The 16,737-nt window shown below is 45.1% G+C and overlaps 2 protein-coding genes across 2 annotated transcripts; one reads left to right on the top strand and one right to left on the bottom strand.

Annotated features, from left to right (window-relative positions):
- The first annotated feature begins 1,048 nt into the window (after positions 1 to 1,048).
- Positions 1,049 to 8,818, top strand: vsig10l2 (V-set and immunoglobulin domain containing 10 like 2). The gene is made up of 12 exons (XM_086226118.1): positions 1,049 to 1,221; positions 2,605 to 2,958; positions 3,251 to 3,526; positions 4,442 to 4,717; positions 5,423 to 5,710; positions 5,797 to 6,054; positions 6,132 to 6,422; positions 6,495 to 6,857; positions 8,032 to 8,154; positions 8,258 to 8,282; positions 8,365 to 8,453; positions 8,530 to 8,818. Exons 1-12 carry the CDS (start codon positions 1,155 to 1,157, stop codon positions 8,667 to 8,669), a joined length of 2,550 nt encoding a protein of 849 aa, XP_086082244.1. The 5' UTR covers positions 1,049 to 1,154; the 3' UTR covers positions 8,670 to 8,818.
- A 140-nt stretch (positions 8,819 to 8,958) lies between these two features.
- chek1 (checkpoint kinase 1) lies at positions 8,959 to 14,245 on the bottom strand. Its single transcript, XM_086226119.1, has 14 exons — positions 14,089 to 14,245; positions 13,856 to 13,921; positions 13,325 to 13,439; positions 13,082 to 13,190; positions 12,467 to 12,531; positions 12,316 to 12,385; positions 12,044 to 12,232; positions 11,151 to 11,255; positions 10,988 to 11,071; positions 10,834 to 10,909; positions 10,576 to 10,744; positions 10,040 to 10,171; positions 9,572 to 9,673; positions 8,959 to 9,369 (listed from the first exon to the last, which is right to left on the bottom strand). Exons 2-14 carry the CDS (start codon positions 13,918 to 13,920, stop codon positions 9,274 to 9,276), a joined length of 1,377 nt encoding a protein of 458 aa, XP_086082245.1. The 5' UTR covers position 13,921; positions 14,089 to 14,245; the 3' UTR covers positions 8,959 to 9,273.
- Between the last annotated feature and the right edge of the window lie 2,492 nt (positions 14,246 to 16,737).

Raw genomic sequence — 16,737 nt, 5'->3', positions numbered from 1 at the left:
CTCCTCTGTGGCACAGGGATGTTTTGGTTGAATGTATTGACTCTTACTCGTGTCTAATGAATTCTTTTCTCAAAGATGATTAAAAGTGTCAGACCTGACCATCTCCCACCAGCTCCGTCGCCGGTCCGCACTCGTCTCTGCCATGTGAGGGGAAACTGATCGCTGTCCTACATTCATTCATGACACACATCTCACATTACATGCTCATGGTTCCACTTCAGAGTCCCCTCTGCTCTCCTTTCTTTTTTTTCTGTTATAAACATCTAGTCATCTCTCTCACTGAGGATCTGGCTAAGAGTTAGAGATTGTGTCTTTGTGTTGTGGGATTGGCATCTCATTAACTGGACACTGTAGCTTTATATTTTTACGTGGCAGTCTGCCCAGTGTCCAGGTCAGAGCATGACCACGGCTGCAAGATACCAGACATTTAAATCTATTGTAATCCAAATCTCATCAGCATTGGTTACTCTGATCCCCCAACATAACCTCTGAAATGTAAATCTCAAACCTTATTTGGACAAATCTCCAAAGATGATTAGAAACTGAGGGAAACTGTTTTTTTTAATCCAAATTTTGTGGCCTCTCTCTTTTTGCTTGTCACCACCCGAATCGATTTCAAAATGTGTCAGTGCAGCAAAGAAGATCTACCTTCTTTAAGTTTGTCCTGTAACAAAAAAGGACAAAAAAATATGTAAATCCTTTGTAATCCTCCTTGTGAGGTCATGTGGTGACTGTCTGTATGATGCTATTACAGCCTCGAATACCACAGGCATTAAATGTGTGTGGAAAATTATCTGTATTATTAGTTAACATGCAGGTGTGTGTGTGTGCGTGTGTGTTTGTGTGAGGAAAGCTAACCGGTCACATGTCTGCCTTCTATAATTGATGAGCGCAGTATCGCAGTGTTATTCTAACCCTGTTGCTGAGAGAAAGAGGGATAGAGCGAAAGGAAAAATACATGAATAATTGAGCCCAAATCAGTTGAGTTCATCCCTTCCTACTCTCAGTCTGATGAAGTCACTGCCTTCACCTGGATTCTCCTCTGGATCGGAGCAAAGGAAGGACAGCAGATTCGAGGGTTTGACCTTTCCATTCCCTCTACAGCATTTTTTGGAGCGTACAGAGATTATTGGACTAAAGCTCATCATGATACCATGGTGGCCCAACTGCTAGGGCTGGCCTTACTACCTCTGCTTACCGGCCTGTTCAAGCTAGCAGTGGGTAAGTCTCGCTGAAATGCTGTGAGAACATTTGGGATTAATATGGGAATATTTAGAGGAACAGACGTAAGACTTGCCCTCTGGATCTTCGGTAGAAAGTTCCTGTCATGCTACTTGTGCAAATATTGTGGGAAGAGACAAGAACCTGTCGAGCCAATTGAACATAATTGGCTGAACCCTAAAAGTTCCTGTGACGTCATGATAAACTCTGACAACAGTCTGGTAAAAATAGAGGGAATGTCCTATAAACGTTCCCAGAACACCCTGAAAGATACCTGAACAATAGCCCCAAGTTGCAGTCCTTCTGGGAATAAAGCGTAATGTCCAAGGAAAGAGGGAACGTTCTATAGCAATGATCCCTTACGTATTCCCTAGGTGTTCTGAATCTTCCTCCAATATTCCACCAAATTTCCACCACTCTTTAAAGAACTGTTGGAACATTACAATGCTTCATTCTTTACACCAGCAGGGACATTCCGAGAATCTTCTGGGAATGTTCTGCTCTGAGGGACTTCTCCTCTTAAAAAGTCCAAAATAGAATTTTCCGGTGACCCAACTGGTCTTTATGTCTTATTTGTAAAGTTTAAATGTGACAATAAAATTATCTAAAATTCTCCCAAAGTCATACAGAGAACTGGAAACTTCTGGACTTTCATGAGCAAAAGATGAACATCCTCCATGTTCTCTAAAGGTGGAAGACATTCTGCACCCTTACAAAACACGATGCAAGGTCCCCTTCTGACATGTCTAGTTTTTCAGAATGTCTATCGGGCTAAAATGAGGGGTGTAGATGTTTTATAACTTTGGTAATTCATGTTGTGACATTTCAACCAACCCTGTTATGTGAGAACAGAAACTATCCAACGAAGTACATTAGGAAAAACAAGTAATCCAGTTCTATTGCTCCACCCGAAACTGCAAGTGTAGCTCATCCTGTAACTTGACACAGGCAGGAGAGGCAACACCAGCGTCTCCATTCCCGCCCCCACACACACACGTCCTTGTACTTATATCTTTGTGAGGACTTTCATTGATGTAATACATTCTCTAGCCCCTCACCCTAAACCGAACCATCTCAACTGACTGCCTGACCCTAACCTTGACCCTAAACCTAACCAGAACCTGATTCTAAACTCGACCCTAAAACCAAGTCTTAACCTTCAAATGGCCCTTTGAAGATGTGAAGGCCGGCTAAAATGTCCTCACTTTGCAAAAATATCCTCACACTGTTGGTTAAATATGTATTCTAGTCCTCAATATGTAGCAAGTACAGGAACACACACACACACACACACACACACACACACACACACACACACACACACACACACACACACACACACACACATTTGTATGCATGCTTGTAAGTTTGTGTGTTGTACAGGGCAGCAGATCCATCTCACTGGAGAGGTGGTGTACCGGGACACCAGTGTCAATGGCGTAGTGAACAAGGCCGTGATCCTGGAATGTGGCTCCACTCAACCTGACATGTACATATGGAGCTTCACCAGGCCTGGGACTGAAGCCATAAAGGCTGTGGTGTACGATCTGGGGCGAGGACCGAGGATCCAGAAGCTGGCTGAGACGCTGGGACAGTTGACCGTCATCTCCAACAGTGCTGCTGTAAACATTGAGAACCTGCTTCTGGCTGCACAGGGCCTGTACACCTGCCAGGCCTTCTACGACATCGACCAGGAGCCCAAAGTTTACTACTACTACGTGCACCTCACGGTCCAAGGTGAGGCGTCCTACATACCCATATTCCTCCAAATGACAGACAATTTTTGGAGCCCAAACATTTGACCAGGCTGTTGAGTATAAGCCCTGATCTGCTTAATCTTAAATTAATTTAGAGTTTAGAAACACAGCACATTTTAAGGCAACATATAAAATCAACCCTGGATTACACAGCATGTAAATATGGGACTGGGTCAAAAATCTGCAGATATAGAAAGAGCACGTCGTTGGGTTTAGCTGCTTCAAAAGCTTTGTGCTGGAGGATCTAAATCTTGTGTAACTGTCCTCAACAGTTCCGGTCACTAAGCCTTACATCCTGGTGAGCGATGTATCTCCAGTGGAAGGATCTGTAATATGGATGCGTTGCAACCTGGAGAATGGGACTGGACCCATTCAGTATGTGTGGCAACATGAAACCCGCAGTGGAAACATCTCCGACTTTGCACAGAGTAACATCAGCGTGGTCAACGTGACTGACGTCAACCGCAATCACACCGGCTGGTTCCGCTGTCTGGCCAGCAACGCGGTCAACAGCGAGCGCTCGGACCGGATATGGCTGGACATCATCTGTAAGTAAAGGACAGCTTTGATGGGTTTGAGTCTGATAATGTGATGTCATAATTCCCGACTGAACTAAAGAAGAACGTAGGGGAGTTAAATAGAATGATAGCACGTTAACAATGGAGCCTCTCAACCCATTCAGAGCTTCATATTTTACCAAATGGCAATACTTGAAAGACCTCTTTCAGTTGTTAGATTTTAGAGTGCATATCAAATGCTTCAGTCATATGACAGGTTGTGTCGAACTTGTATTTTTCACAAAAAAAAAAGATTTAATTGTGCCATTTAAAAAAAGTCCCCAAATTGCATCTCTACCTTCAGGCAAATTATTATTAAATTCATTATAAATTCCAAAATTGATTTTCATGCAAATTATTTTCATCTCAGACTTTAATTTGCAGGACACGTGACGCCTCCTCCCTGAGAAATGCTGGCTTCGAGCCTCCTTATCACACTTTAGGCTCTAGAATTCTGATGTCACAACCTTTTTACATTCAGACTTTCAAATGCGCAACCTTCTGAAGGGCGAGGCTCAAACACCCATGTGACGGATCAAACAGTTTTGATTTGACTGGGACTTGTAAGGTTATTGGGGACAGGCTGGTTTTGCTTTTCATGCCTTGATGTCTGACTCCAGCGGAAAGGATTTTTTTCTTTGACATTTGAGTTGGCATTTATCACAACACATGCATCCTCAAAATCTGGCGCGCTGTCTGGAGAGAAAATGTCACTGTGTAACTTTACTGGGAATAATGACATGTTATGATCAATCATTACTGTTTCAGGACTTAAAGTGCTTGAAAGGATCTACTTCTTCTTCTGACGTCATCATAATTATTATACGATCTGTTTCATTAAATATTTATTCTTCTTTGGAATGGCCCTTTAAAAGCCTTCATAATGTTCACGTCTTTACTCCTCAGTCGGCCCGGACATCCCCCGGATAGATGTGACTCCCTACACTCTGACTGAGCGAGGCTACTCCGCCCTGGAGAGAGAGACGGTTTCTTTACTGTGCCAGGCTCAGTCCAACCCGCCCAGTCAGTACGTCTGGTTCTACAACAACTCCCAGGTCTACAGCGGGCCGCAGTTCACCATCACCAAGATCCTCCGCATGCACACTGGCGACTACGCCTGTTTGGCACAGAACACCTACCTCAACACACGCTCCAAAAAAACCATCAGCCTGACTGTCTACTGTGAGTGTGACCTTTGACCTTGGATGAGGCTTTCATACCTCCTAATCTTTCCTGACCACGCACATCTCTAAAAGTTGGTCTCCTGTCTTGGACCTGCAAATGTCAAATGTGATTAAATCACTGAGCTTTGTCATTTGGAGTACAAGACAAAGACAATCTGAACCACTTCTGACTTCCGTGGAAATCTCTTGATGCTCTTTTTCATCTTTTCCTGTGTTCAACACTCCATTCATCTCCCAAGTATATCATACACACACAGACTTCAAATGCAAATCTTGGAAGTGTACAAATATGCACACACACCCAAACACACACACACACACAGCAGAATGTGGAGGAACTCCAGACCACTTCCTCTGTTTGGACCGTTTGGGAAGTTGCTGGGACTCTCTGGCAGGTATCTCGCTGTGATGTCACAGCCATGCCAAGCGTTGGTTGGCTGCGAGACCAGTGCTTGGCATTCTGCTCTCCTGTTTGGTTTTGCTGAGTTTAAACATTTTTTGTAGGTATCCTTGGTCATATGTCTGGCCTAAAACAGTAAATCACTACAAAGAAGAATTCACCACCTTCACATGGTTCAATTTTAAGAAACATGATACTGATAAAAAGCTAATTCTGTTTCTAGATAATCTGTTGAGTTGTATGTTTTCCTGTAACTCCACCTGGCACATCACTGCCTTGTTACGTTGTATCTTTTTCCTGTAGATCCACCTGACGGCTCACCCTCCTGCTCCATGGAGCAGGCTCTGAATCACACCTCTCTGAGGCTGCTCTGCTCCTGGTCTGGAGGATTCCCGTCTGCTTCCCTTAATTGGGCCAGAGGCCTGACCCTTACAGGACAGGAGGAGGCCGATGCCAGGGAGCAGACACATTCACTGACCAACACCGCCATCTTGCTGCCATCTGAAGGCCTGACCTCCAACAACAGTGTGTTTACATGCCTTGGCTCTCACCCAGCACTCAAACAGCCTGCAGAGTGCAGCATGCGCTCATGTGAGTGTGACATTTAAAACAAGTTACAAAGAGCGAAACCGTATTTTATGTTATTGAGCAAACCCCTCCCATCTCCTCTCCCCCAGATGTTCCCCCTGCCGAGCCAGTGTGTTTTGCCTACGTGACCAATAACAAGCAGTACCTAATGCTGTCCTGCTCCTGGGATGGAGGTGCCCCAAAAGCTTTGGTGTGGTGGGAGGGCCCCAATGGCCAAGGCAAAGGTGGGCAAGAAAACTCCAATATCCTTATCCTTCGCTATGGCACTGCCCGGAGTGGGAAACCCTACAGCTGCCACGCAAAACACCCCCTTCTGGTCCAAACAAAGACCTGCAGGCTTTCGCTAGGTTAGCGCACATTACCAAATAAAAATAATCAGATTCAACTCATCCATTTGTTATATAATCTCTCTTGCCCCCTGCAGAGGCCCCCGTGTTGCTGACGCAACGTAGAGTTGTGTCTGTATATGAGGGCGGCGATGTGCAGCTCACCTGCGGCCTGAGAGCCAACTACCTTCCTGTCAGTGAAATAACCTGGTACAACAATCAGGGAATGGATGTGCAAGACATGTCCAAGTACACACTGATGCGAACGTCTGCATGGGCCAATCTGACCGTGCGAGACACCAATGAGTCTCAAGACAGCGGCGACTACAGGTGCTCCTCATCCAACGCAGTGGGAGGAACAGAAATCAACATCACACTAGTGGTCAAGAGTAAGGAACTTTTAATTTTCCCTATGAATGATTATATATGCCATGGCAGTTTGGCTTAAGTCTCTTTTTCAGGGCACCCAATGCCACCCAACGCAACCCTGGTCAAAGTGATGTACATCAGCCGACAGCGCAACGAGGTGGAGCTGGAATGGCAGATCGACAGCGAAGAAGAGGAAGGCGGCGGCTGGACGGGTTTCATCCTGGAGCACAGATGGGTGTCAGAGCGACCGGGGAGGAGAAGCAGCAGCAGCAATGATACACAGGAGGAGATGGAGAAAAGGATCGGCCCTCCAGCATGGTACCATAATATTCTCACGGACCCGGATGTCAGGAGTCACACAGTAGGGAAGCTGACACCAACCGTCACCTACCAGTTCCGCATCACACTTCTAAATCACCGCACCACTGGACACCCTTCAGCTGCAAAGACTCCAGGTACAGTAAGTGATCAGAGGTGATAAAAGAATGGAAAAGACTGGGAAGAAAAACAATTCTAATGTAAAACTGTAATTCTAATGCCAACGCTTTGCTGTGATGACTTATGACACTGTGGTGAACTCCTAACGTTTTTGTTCTTTCTTTTTTGTGTGTGTTGTCTACTCAGGTGAAAGACTCCACCCAAAATCACATACAAACATTTACACACACCTCACACTTTCCTGTTCACCTTCAACTCTGCTTATCTTTCCTCTGTGTGCTTCTGCTAGTAAAAGATTGTGTCACCTGCATCATGTACAGTTAGAGTCTAATGTAACACTGTGATGGTTTATAACGTACTGTAGAGATACTTCAAGGGATAGTTCACTCAAAAATGAAAATGCAGTCATCATCCACTAAAAGGGAAGATTGGGTGAAATATTTTAGTTCTAAAACAAAGCTGGAAAAGGCATTGCGGTGATGAGAATTTTAATGACTGAATTTTCTTTTTTTGGGGGGTGAAATATCCCTTTAAAGGTTGGGAGTCAGGACAGTGGTTCTCACCCTGTGTGCTGTCAATGATAAATTACTCCAGAAAATACTTGGCTGAGTTTTTTCTGCCCTACGGTACACCTTCCATTAGCATAATGACTGTAAGATTAAACTTGGATGGGCTGATCTGGTCCCGTATATACTAAATTATATCCTATATTCATATATAATCTGGACGGTTCTGGCTCATACACAGAGAATCTGGCCAGATATTTGCAGACTCTGGTGGAAGGCAGCCAGAACTGACCACCATCATATCTGGAAATGCAAGGTTTACATGGTTTAAAGTGAGCCAACGTAATTTATAAACCCCATCCTCTTAGCCAACATCCCTGATAGCAAATGACTTTTGGCACAGGTGCAGGCTAAAGAAACAGCAAAGATGTGGCCCGCATCTGGCCAAGTTTGCTAATATTAGCCACCATTAGCTAAAGCCATAGCCAAGACTGTGTTATCCTGCTTTTAAAAGGTAAATGGTTCTGCTTTAGCCTGACGACTTCCAAGTGATCATAACGTGCCTCCATTGGTTGAGAACCACAGTGAGATGAGACGCCTGAAAAACTAAGGACACACTCTTGAGTGTGTTATTGCGCAACCGTGTTGGTACGCTATGAATGTGTATAACTGTGATGTTTTGCAGCTGAACCTCGCTACAACGCCTACCCTGCAATAGTCGGAGCAGCTATAGGGGGGATGCTCTTTGCAGCCATTATCACGGCACTGCTGCTCCTGTACATCATCCGAAACCGCAACAACAATCCTCGTGAGTCTCACACACACACACACACACACACACACACACACACAACCTTGATACCCGAGTCACTTTCACATGTTATATTAATGTTCTCCGTTGCTTCTCACAGGATTACATGACTTGCTGTTTGGCTTGTGAGTACATTTTTAACTTTTGTAGATGTTATATTATTGTAGATGTGTAATGAAAACCTTTTGTTTCGTTTGGTATTTTCAGGCAGCACAGCCAGTCAAGGGAAAACATCAACTTCCCAGAGGACGAGGTGGTCGGTGGGATGGAGGGAGGAATAGGGGGTGGGTCATCCAGTCCAGGCAAGAGGAACACATACACACACGCACACGCACACATTAAGATTTTATCACTCATCTGATTTTTTTCCAGGTCCATCTATGGCTCTACCTCGAGCAGCTTCACCTCTAACCCCAGCTGCCTTGAGCACCACGCCCGGCCAGGCCCCTCCCACTGGAGATGATAATGAGCCCGTCAACGTCACCATCACTGTCAAGGCCACTGGCTCCTAGTCTCAGATTACAGACGCATTAGATCAGTTTTTGTTGTTTCAGTGTTGACAAGTGTGACTCAGACCTGAAGTCTTCACATAAATCTTTAGCTACAGTACAAAATCCTGTCCCTGACATCTTAAGTATTGTAATATTTCTACATTAAATACGTGTACTGCTCAGCCAGCAGGAGTATCAAGTTGTAGAGAATTATTTCTATTATTATTTAACAGGTGCTGTAAAAATTTCAGTTCACACACAACCCTAAAGTGATCGTGTCCAGGTTGGTTTGGGTGCACTTTTACAGCTGAATATTCGGTACATCACCTCTGTCTTTTGATAATTTATTCAGGACTTTGGACCGTTGAGCATAAACAAAACAAAACCAGTCTCAAGCAGAACAACACATGGAACATTTACCCTGATTTACATCAGACCTTCCGTTGACCATGATGACCCAGAGGTGGGCGCCGACCCAAAGCACCGATATAAAAAAAGGGCCCCCGCAAACAAACTTTTAAGACAACAGCAGAACACAATTAAAACATCAAAACAGAACACCTAAATATATACAGGTTCTTCCATCAGCGGTTGGAGAAGTTTGTTGGACGCCACCAGAAGCTGCTCATGTGACGGGTAGTAAAATCTTCTGAGTGCTGATGATGTCAGACAGCTTCTGCTTTATCTTCACGAAGAGACGTTTAAACTCCAGACCATCGCCCTGGCAACACAGCAGCAAACGTAACCCAGAGGAACACACGCATTTACACAAGGAGCCAAGCATTTATGTTTGATTTAGCTGCATGTGTGTAGGCAAAGTGACGGACAGATGCCTCCCGTTTTAAGCTTTATAATTAAATCCTAGAAGAAGAAGCTGTAGTTTTCTGAGGTTTTTCGTAACATCTTGAACTGCTACAACCCACCTTTGACAGCCTGAAGTCCAACAGCACTCTGGCGTTCATCTCCAGCAGGTAGACTTTGAAGATGAGCTTGTTATTGCGTTTGTCCAGCGTGCTCACCGTCACCTGGAGTCCAACGAGAGGTTAAACTACCAAGACCAGGCTTTCACCTAAGAAATACTTGGTCCAGCTATGCCTGTCTCTGATGCTGGCTGCCCTCGTGTGTGGGTGACCTAACCTGACTGAGCTAAGGTGACGCCACTGTCAAACAACTTAACTGCATTTTCATTGCCAGATGTTTTAGGAAGAGGAAGACGAAGCTAAGCCTCGCTGAGCTCTTTGGGCATAATCCACTTGGGCAATAACGAAGGAGCAGAACATGATAAGTGATAAAAACAAGTGGAATATCACACTTGTTGTTTTTAACTGTGAAGAGATTTATAAAGATGTTAGTGGCCAACGCTTATTGAAAATGGAAAAGTCCAGACTTACCTGTTTGGCGCTAGTGAGTTTGAAGCCGAGCGCCAGGCTGTTGCAGGCGTCTCTCAGGGCAGACAGAGAGGCGTCCGCATTCACGATGGTGAAGAAGCGGGTCATTCTCCGCACTAGTCTCTGCCACGCCGTCTACACACCCAGAATAAAGGGATGAAAGCTGAATTAATGCTTCTGTTGAAACGCACAAACGCAGGGGAGGTTCGCAGCTGCACATCCAAAAAAAAAGAAAAAAAGAAATAGCATTCACATCATGGAGGGAAATAGATGCAGTGACCACTGATGTCACTGAATTTGCAAAATACATGGAAAAACAGGCACAGGAAGCTCTTTGTTTCTCTTCCCACAACGCAGAGAGGAAACGTAAATCCTCTCTGCAATCCGACACTGTAGCATGAATGCTAAACGTGGGCAGGGGTGACACAGAGGTGCAACAGCCCCTCAGAATGATACTGCATCAGCAGCACCTCCATCACCGCCGTAATCGAGAGGATTTCTTTTCCTTGTCAAGATTCAGATTGGAAAATGAGAGTCACCTGACTGGCCCCCGGCGTGCCCAGGAGCTGACTGCCCAGCAACATGTGCTCAGGCTTGGTGGGTTGAGAGAAGCTGACGTGACCGTCCGTCTGACTGATTAACAACATGGCCTCCCAGCCACCTGCAGCAAGGTCCGGTTGGGAGCTGGAAAACTGCATCTTGTCGTCACTGCAGAGAGGAATGTGATGTTGGTGTGACAGGAATAAGCAGGAAAAACAAAAGACACAGATGAGTTCAAACAGACAGGAAACCTTCACCTGTTGCTTCTAGATTTGAGTCCTCCATCAGATCGGAGCTGTTTATTTCCCAGAGAGCCTGGTGACTGCTTCACACCTGCAGAAACACAAACACCCCCAGTTCACGTCGAGGTTCACGCTGCAGGACTTCTCTCTGTCCCGTGTCTGCGCTTGCCTTGAGTGAACCAGCGGTCCTTCTTGATGTCAGCAATCGCGATGCGTGTGTTGGGATTGGCCAGCAGGATTTTTGACAACAAACCTGAAGGAGGACAAACGCAACGAGTTACGAATTAGGCTTTAATGCGAGAAGGAGACGTGTTTAGACTCCAGTGGCTTACAGAGAGGCATCGGCTGTATTTTCTTCCAGGGAGGCAGGTAGGTTTTCCTCTGGAGCCAATCCGAGTACTCCTGACAGCTCTCGGTGGGCTGATCCCACGGTAGCTCTGAGGAGGAAGCCACACACACGCCTGATGAGAAATTTTCATAAGAGGTGGAAAGTGCGACACCTCACATTTACAATGCTTTGTGGCATCTCTGTGGGGTGTGTGTGTGTGTGTGTGTGGGGAGGGGGGGGGGTTGTGGGACTTCGTTGAGAAAAACGCAACGTTCCTCTACCAAAAGAAACCGATCTAACTGCTTCCTTAGGAGGATGGAACAGCTAATCGCAGGAAGAGCTGAGAATATCTGCCGTTGCTGCGACCCCTGCTGTAAAAACAAGTGCAGATTCTTTTTAAACAACAACCGCTGCGAAACAGTGCTTCTGTTATAAGGCTGATATAATCAACTTCAGTTTAAATGATCTTTTGACAGCTCTTTTTCCTGTTAAGAGAGGTTTGCTTTCTTTGTTTTTACATGAATGCGCAACCGAGGCGATGCAATCACTTCTAGTTCACTGTGGTTTTGTGGTCGTCAATGAAAAATGCGACATTCTTGGCCTTTTGCGACAGGAGTGCGTGAATTTTGAAAGCACATTCAGCAGTTTGGCTGATTTTGTATTAATTTATGCGATCAGGAAGTGACTGACTGTTGCATGGTAAATTGATCTGTTTATTTCAATTATGGATCATTTTTACAAATGTATTGTTCTCAAAAGAAGTGAGCTATAAGAAAATACTAATCTATTGTCATTGATCTAAAAGTTCGATGCCTCAGCGTGCATTTATAACCCATTTATTTGCCGCCCTCCCGGCCCTGGTGTGTGAAACCCAGATCCTGAACTGAAGTGATCCACCTCCAGCCAGCATGGCAGTGAGGACGATCCCACAAGCCCAAACGTCTGCAGGCTGAGCTTTGTAGTCTGTCTGGCTGAGAAGTTCCTGAGCCACGTAGGGAAGAGTCCCACAGAGACGATTCAGAGGACGCTCACGCCCCTTGAAACGAAACATGGTCGCCATGCCAAAATCCGTCAGCTTCAGGTTATCTAAGGGTGAGACACAGCAGGCCTGAGTTCATAGAGGCACAGCGGCGTTAGTCCTGTAGAACCTCCAGGCGGCAGGTTCTCACCTTTTTCATCCAACAAAATGTTCTCAGGTTTGATGTCTCTGTGGGTGATGCCCCTGCTATGGAGGTACTCCTGCAGGAGGTGCAAGGCAGAGTTCGGTACCAGTAGAATTAGGAGGTCACGTCAACACACACGGTAGCTAGCTTCACTCACCACAGCGGCGATGAGCTGCTGGAAGAACCTGTGAGCGTCTCTCTCATCCATCCCCACATCAGGCTCTAAAAAAAAAAAAAAAGTGGAGGAATTTTTTTTTCAGCTCAGCACCGGCTGATGTCTAACGACAGCGAAGTGAGGGACAGACGGACAACGAGGTGTCTAAAGCTGAGGAGAGGCAGCGTTACGAGCTGCTTGAACAAGCTAACTGGAGCTCTAATATCCACGCACACAAGAGCAGCAACAGACATTTTCACATGTACAGCACCAGGACTTCCCTTATACTGCCAAGAAGTCATCCTTTATGATCTGTATTCACTTCAGCAAATAACAAACTCAGCGTTATTATGCTAGCATAGCTGTGTTGGATAAAATACAGTAACTAACCCTTAATGATCAGGCACCAACTACCTGCTCCTCTTCTACCACAATTCCAGTGTGAAATGTTTCTCTAATATCATTAACAGCAATGGATACCAGCCCCTCATGCTGTAAAATATTACGTTAAACATTACAGATAAGTTGAATCTGAGCGCATTTATTTCTATACTTTTGATTTGCACGATCTACAGCGGCGCAGGTCATAAGCGTGACCTCCATCACAGCCCTTCTCACCGATTCGGTCAAAGAGCTCTCCTCCGCTGCAGTATTCCAGAAAGAGGTACTGTGTGTGTCCTTCCTTCCGATGGCCAAAAAAACGTACAATGTTCTTGTGGTTCAGGTTCTACAAAGTAGTGCACACATCAAGATTCATGCAGAGTGATCTCAGCCGCCTGCGGGCGCTGAACAAGTACAAGTACAAGTAAACACAGAAGTACTTCAACGATTTTGTGTCCTCATCCTAATGCAGTCACAGACCTTATGGACAAGAACTTCCTTCTTGACGTTTTCTTCACATTCTTTCGCCTGCGAGGTATCGATGACCTTCACCGCGACCGCCTCCTCCGTCTGCCTGTTCACCAGCAGCCTCACTCTGTCGCCGCCGGCAGGGAAAGAGAGGATGAGCGCATGAGAAGAACACGGATGTGAAGACGATTGGGAGCAATAAGCGAGAGGAGAGCGTATCTGACACGTATGTGCAAACATTCCCAGAGGCTTCTGCACGGTTGTGACGATGAGGGGGAAAAGACAAGGGTGGAAAAACAAAACCTCATGAGACAAACTTTTATAGTTCTACTATTTTCAAATTATGGATAGAAAACTTCAAAAATAATTGCAGAAATTTGCCGTTTTTTTCCCCACTTAGGGAGAACTTTTTTGTGTTTTTTTAGCTATTCAAACCAGTTTCCTCCCTCGTTGGTGGATCTGGTTGAGGCTGACACTGGGTGTGTAACAGTGGCTGGAGATGGACTGCTGGCTGCGTGAAAGCTGTACAAGAAAGGCTCGTACTCTCCATAAGCTCCTTCCCCCAGAGTCTGGACGAGGTCCCAGTCCTGCACGAAAGGCACCGCCATGCTAAAAAAGCAAAACACACACACAAACATGTATGTGTGTTTAGGTCGCGTACTGTCACGGCAGAGCGGTCATGTTGTTCTACTTTGACGGGGACCGACGATAAACGTCATCAGCGTCAGCGATGCTAAAGAGAACCTAGCCCGTAGCTCGTCGGCCGGCGACCTCACCTGCACAGCCTCCCTCGGTGGCGGGTTTTCCAAATGTTCAGAAATGGGAAAACTTGCTCATGTGTTTGTCTGACACGCCGGCTGTTGTGAAGTTAGCAGGACTTTGGCGCGCTGCAGTTTTACTGGCGTTAACTTCCGCTACGTCATTTCCACCGCTTCCTGTTACCGCTGCTCTGCTGCATCACAGCCTCCTGCATCTTAACAATAAGATTCAAGGTGAAAGAGATTTGGAACTGAAACTGAATACTCTTTTCCGTGGCTTGTGTGAAAAATCCACTGAACATTTCTGTTATCACTGCCTGTGTCGTCGAATATTCTGGTCCAAGGTGGAGAATTTTATTAAAAAGAAACCAGGAAAGTCTTTACATGCAGGAAAAGGACGTTTTTCTTTTCTTTTTTTGAAGACAACCAAAACAAAAAGGACTTCATTTTATTTGTACAACTTGTTTCAATTTTAGGTAAATTTCATACTCATAAGAGGATGTGGTCTGACAGCAAACCAAACTTTACAGTTTTTTTTTTTTTTACAGGAACTTCATTAATGGACTTAAAAACCCAAAAGCCTTAAAAACGAACTTTATTTTGGGAGAGTTTTTTTGTGTTTTTTTTTCATCTCTCTCTTTTTTTCTGAGTATTTGTCTGAAGTTGTGAAGTTATGATCTCTTTGTATGGCTTTACGTTTCTACGACGTTGTACCCCTGGCTAAACAGCTTTGTTTTGTATATTTGTCATTGTTAAATAAAAATAATTTAAAAAAAAAAAATTTTCCTCCTGCAGTCGTTGAAAACCGGTCCCAAAGGATTTTGCCAAGAATAAACTCTCACTAAAACCTCCACCTTAATAATACATCACTACGGTCTCGAGTTACCGGCCGTCACTTGATCATTACATACTAATACAAACTAAAAATATAATAAATAACAAAAATAAAATACAAATACGTGAGGAAAAAAGGTTCCGCACGGGCGCAATCATACATTCAGAGTTTACAGGAACACTCTCGGGTTTCACTCACCTGTGAGAGTCCCGCTCCTCTTTCAGTCCAGACGCCACCCTGCGGGCCCGCTGTAAGGGCTGGCTCACCCGGGGACAAGTTTATCCTGAGTGGCCCCCCATGCACGGACGTACGGAGCTCCTTCGCTGTAGCAGCAGGTACACATACGAATGCATGTCAGTAAATGGAAAAAAAAATAATTCTGGAATGATTAATTTCAACCTAACAAAATGTGTTTTTCTTCCTGAATTAACGCAGAGGACCTAAACTTGCATCGCACCACTGTTTCTGAACACAGTGAATTTACTGACGCGGGCACCGGGAGGTCATGTCTTTCCTTGCTGTGATGGCGGCCAGTGGCCAACAGGTGGCGATATTTAATGTAAATCTACTGACTGCTGATGACTCAATGAAAAGGCTCCAACAGACAACACACAGGCATGAAAGACCGAGTGTGTCCCATTACATAAAGAGGTGAACACCAAACTGTTCTCCACTCATGTCACAGGAAATTAGGAATCTAGAAATTAGCCCTCCTTTATTTTACTCACAAATACTTCCTGATAGAAGTAGACGTGTGTTCCTGCAGGTCATTAACGATGACAGACAACCGACTCCCCATGGTCCCTTCAGTGTTTTATTTATTCAGTGCATTGTTTATATCCATTTGTAGACTGTAGGAGTATCTGACCTTCTATCACACACTTGTCCGATTGGTGTGATTCAAATTTGGGCAGTAAATTCACAGATGTGTAAAAACTTCATCCATCCATCCATTTTCTACCTCTTATTCCTGTTAAGGGTCTCAGAGGGGTGCCTTCCCGGAGCAGCCTTGAGGTGAGAGGTGAGGTTCACCCTGGACAGGTCACCAGTCCATCACAGGACCAACACATAGAGACAGACAACCATTCACACTCACAGTCACACCTACGGTCAATTTAGAGTATCAATCAGCCTCGTCCCCTCTTGATGTCTTTGGACTGTGGGAGGAAGCTGGAGTACCAGAGAGAACCCACACAGGAACAGGGAGAACATGGAGACTCCACACAGGAAGATCCCTGATGGAGCCGGGACTTGAACCTGGAACCTTCTTGCTGTGAGGCAACAGTGCTGACCACTGCACCACCGTGCCTCCCCGTGTAAAAACTGGACAAAGTCAGATATCATGATACCTCAGTGCTGTGGATGTAGGGTTGACTTTTCTCAAATAAAATATTAGGATAATTAAATATTTGATAACACAGGTGTAACGACAATGTGGGTGAAGGCAAACACGACAACAGCTGGAATAGTCTGGCATGTTCAGGAAATGACGTCATTCATTCAGGAGAAGACATTACATATTCTATTCTAAGATATCCAACAGCTCATGTCACAGTAATAATCTAATATCATTATCTTGCCAAGTCATAGAGCAAACATGCTCGCAATGACAAGATGTGTCTGTGGTTTATGTTTGGGCTCGACAGCCGAACCAGTAATCAAACGGCACAGGTAAAAATGGACGTTCAACCGACAGTTAAAGTTCATTTCATTTGCATTTTGAAACCAGAGGCCATGTTCAACCAACATCAGCCAACTGACAAGTCCTCGCCTCCCTCTCTATCACCTGGGTTACTCGTCTCAGTCGTCACATTTCCCCACTAAACCATAAA

Source organism: Aulostomus chinensis, chromosome 15 (genome assembly GCF_037954235.1).
Source record: "Aulostomus chinensis isolate RoL2024-O1b breed Wild chromosome 15, RoL_Achi_v1.0, whole genome shotgun sequence".
NCBI classification, from domain to species: Eukaryota; Metazoa; Chordata; class Actinopteri; order Syngnathiformes; family Aulostomidae; genus Aulostomus; species Aulostomus chinensis.
This window is presented reverse-complemented; position numbering and strand designations above follow the sequence as displayed.

Bases quoted from the DNA above. Each gene is read 5' to 3' on its own strand.
- chek1 (XM_086226119.1), bottom strand. From the start codon at position 13,920: ATGGCGGTGCCTTTCGTGCAGGACTGGGACCTCGTCCAGACTCTGGGG. The intron at 11,072-11,150 runs GTAAGCCACTGG...GTCCTCCTTCAG, and splicing joins AATACAGCCGATGCCTCTCT to GTTTGTTGTCAAAAATCCTG. The intron at 9,370-9,571 runs GTGGGTTGTAGC...CTGTGTTGCCAG, and splicing joins TGGACTTCAGGCTGTCAAAG to GGCGATGGTCTGGAGTTTAA.
- vsig10l2 (XM_086226118.1), top strand. From the start codon at position 1,155: ATGGTGGCCCAACTGCTAGGGCTGGCCTTACTACCTCTGCTTACCGGC. The intron at 1,222-2,604 runs GTAAGTCTCGCT...TGTGTTGTACAG, and splicing joins CCTGTTCAAGCTAGCAGTGG to GGCAGCAGATCCATCTCACT. The intron at 8,283-8,364 runs GTGAGTACATTT...TGGTATTTTCAG, and splicing joins CATGACTTGCTGTTTGGCTT to GCAGCACAGCCAGTCAAGGG.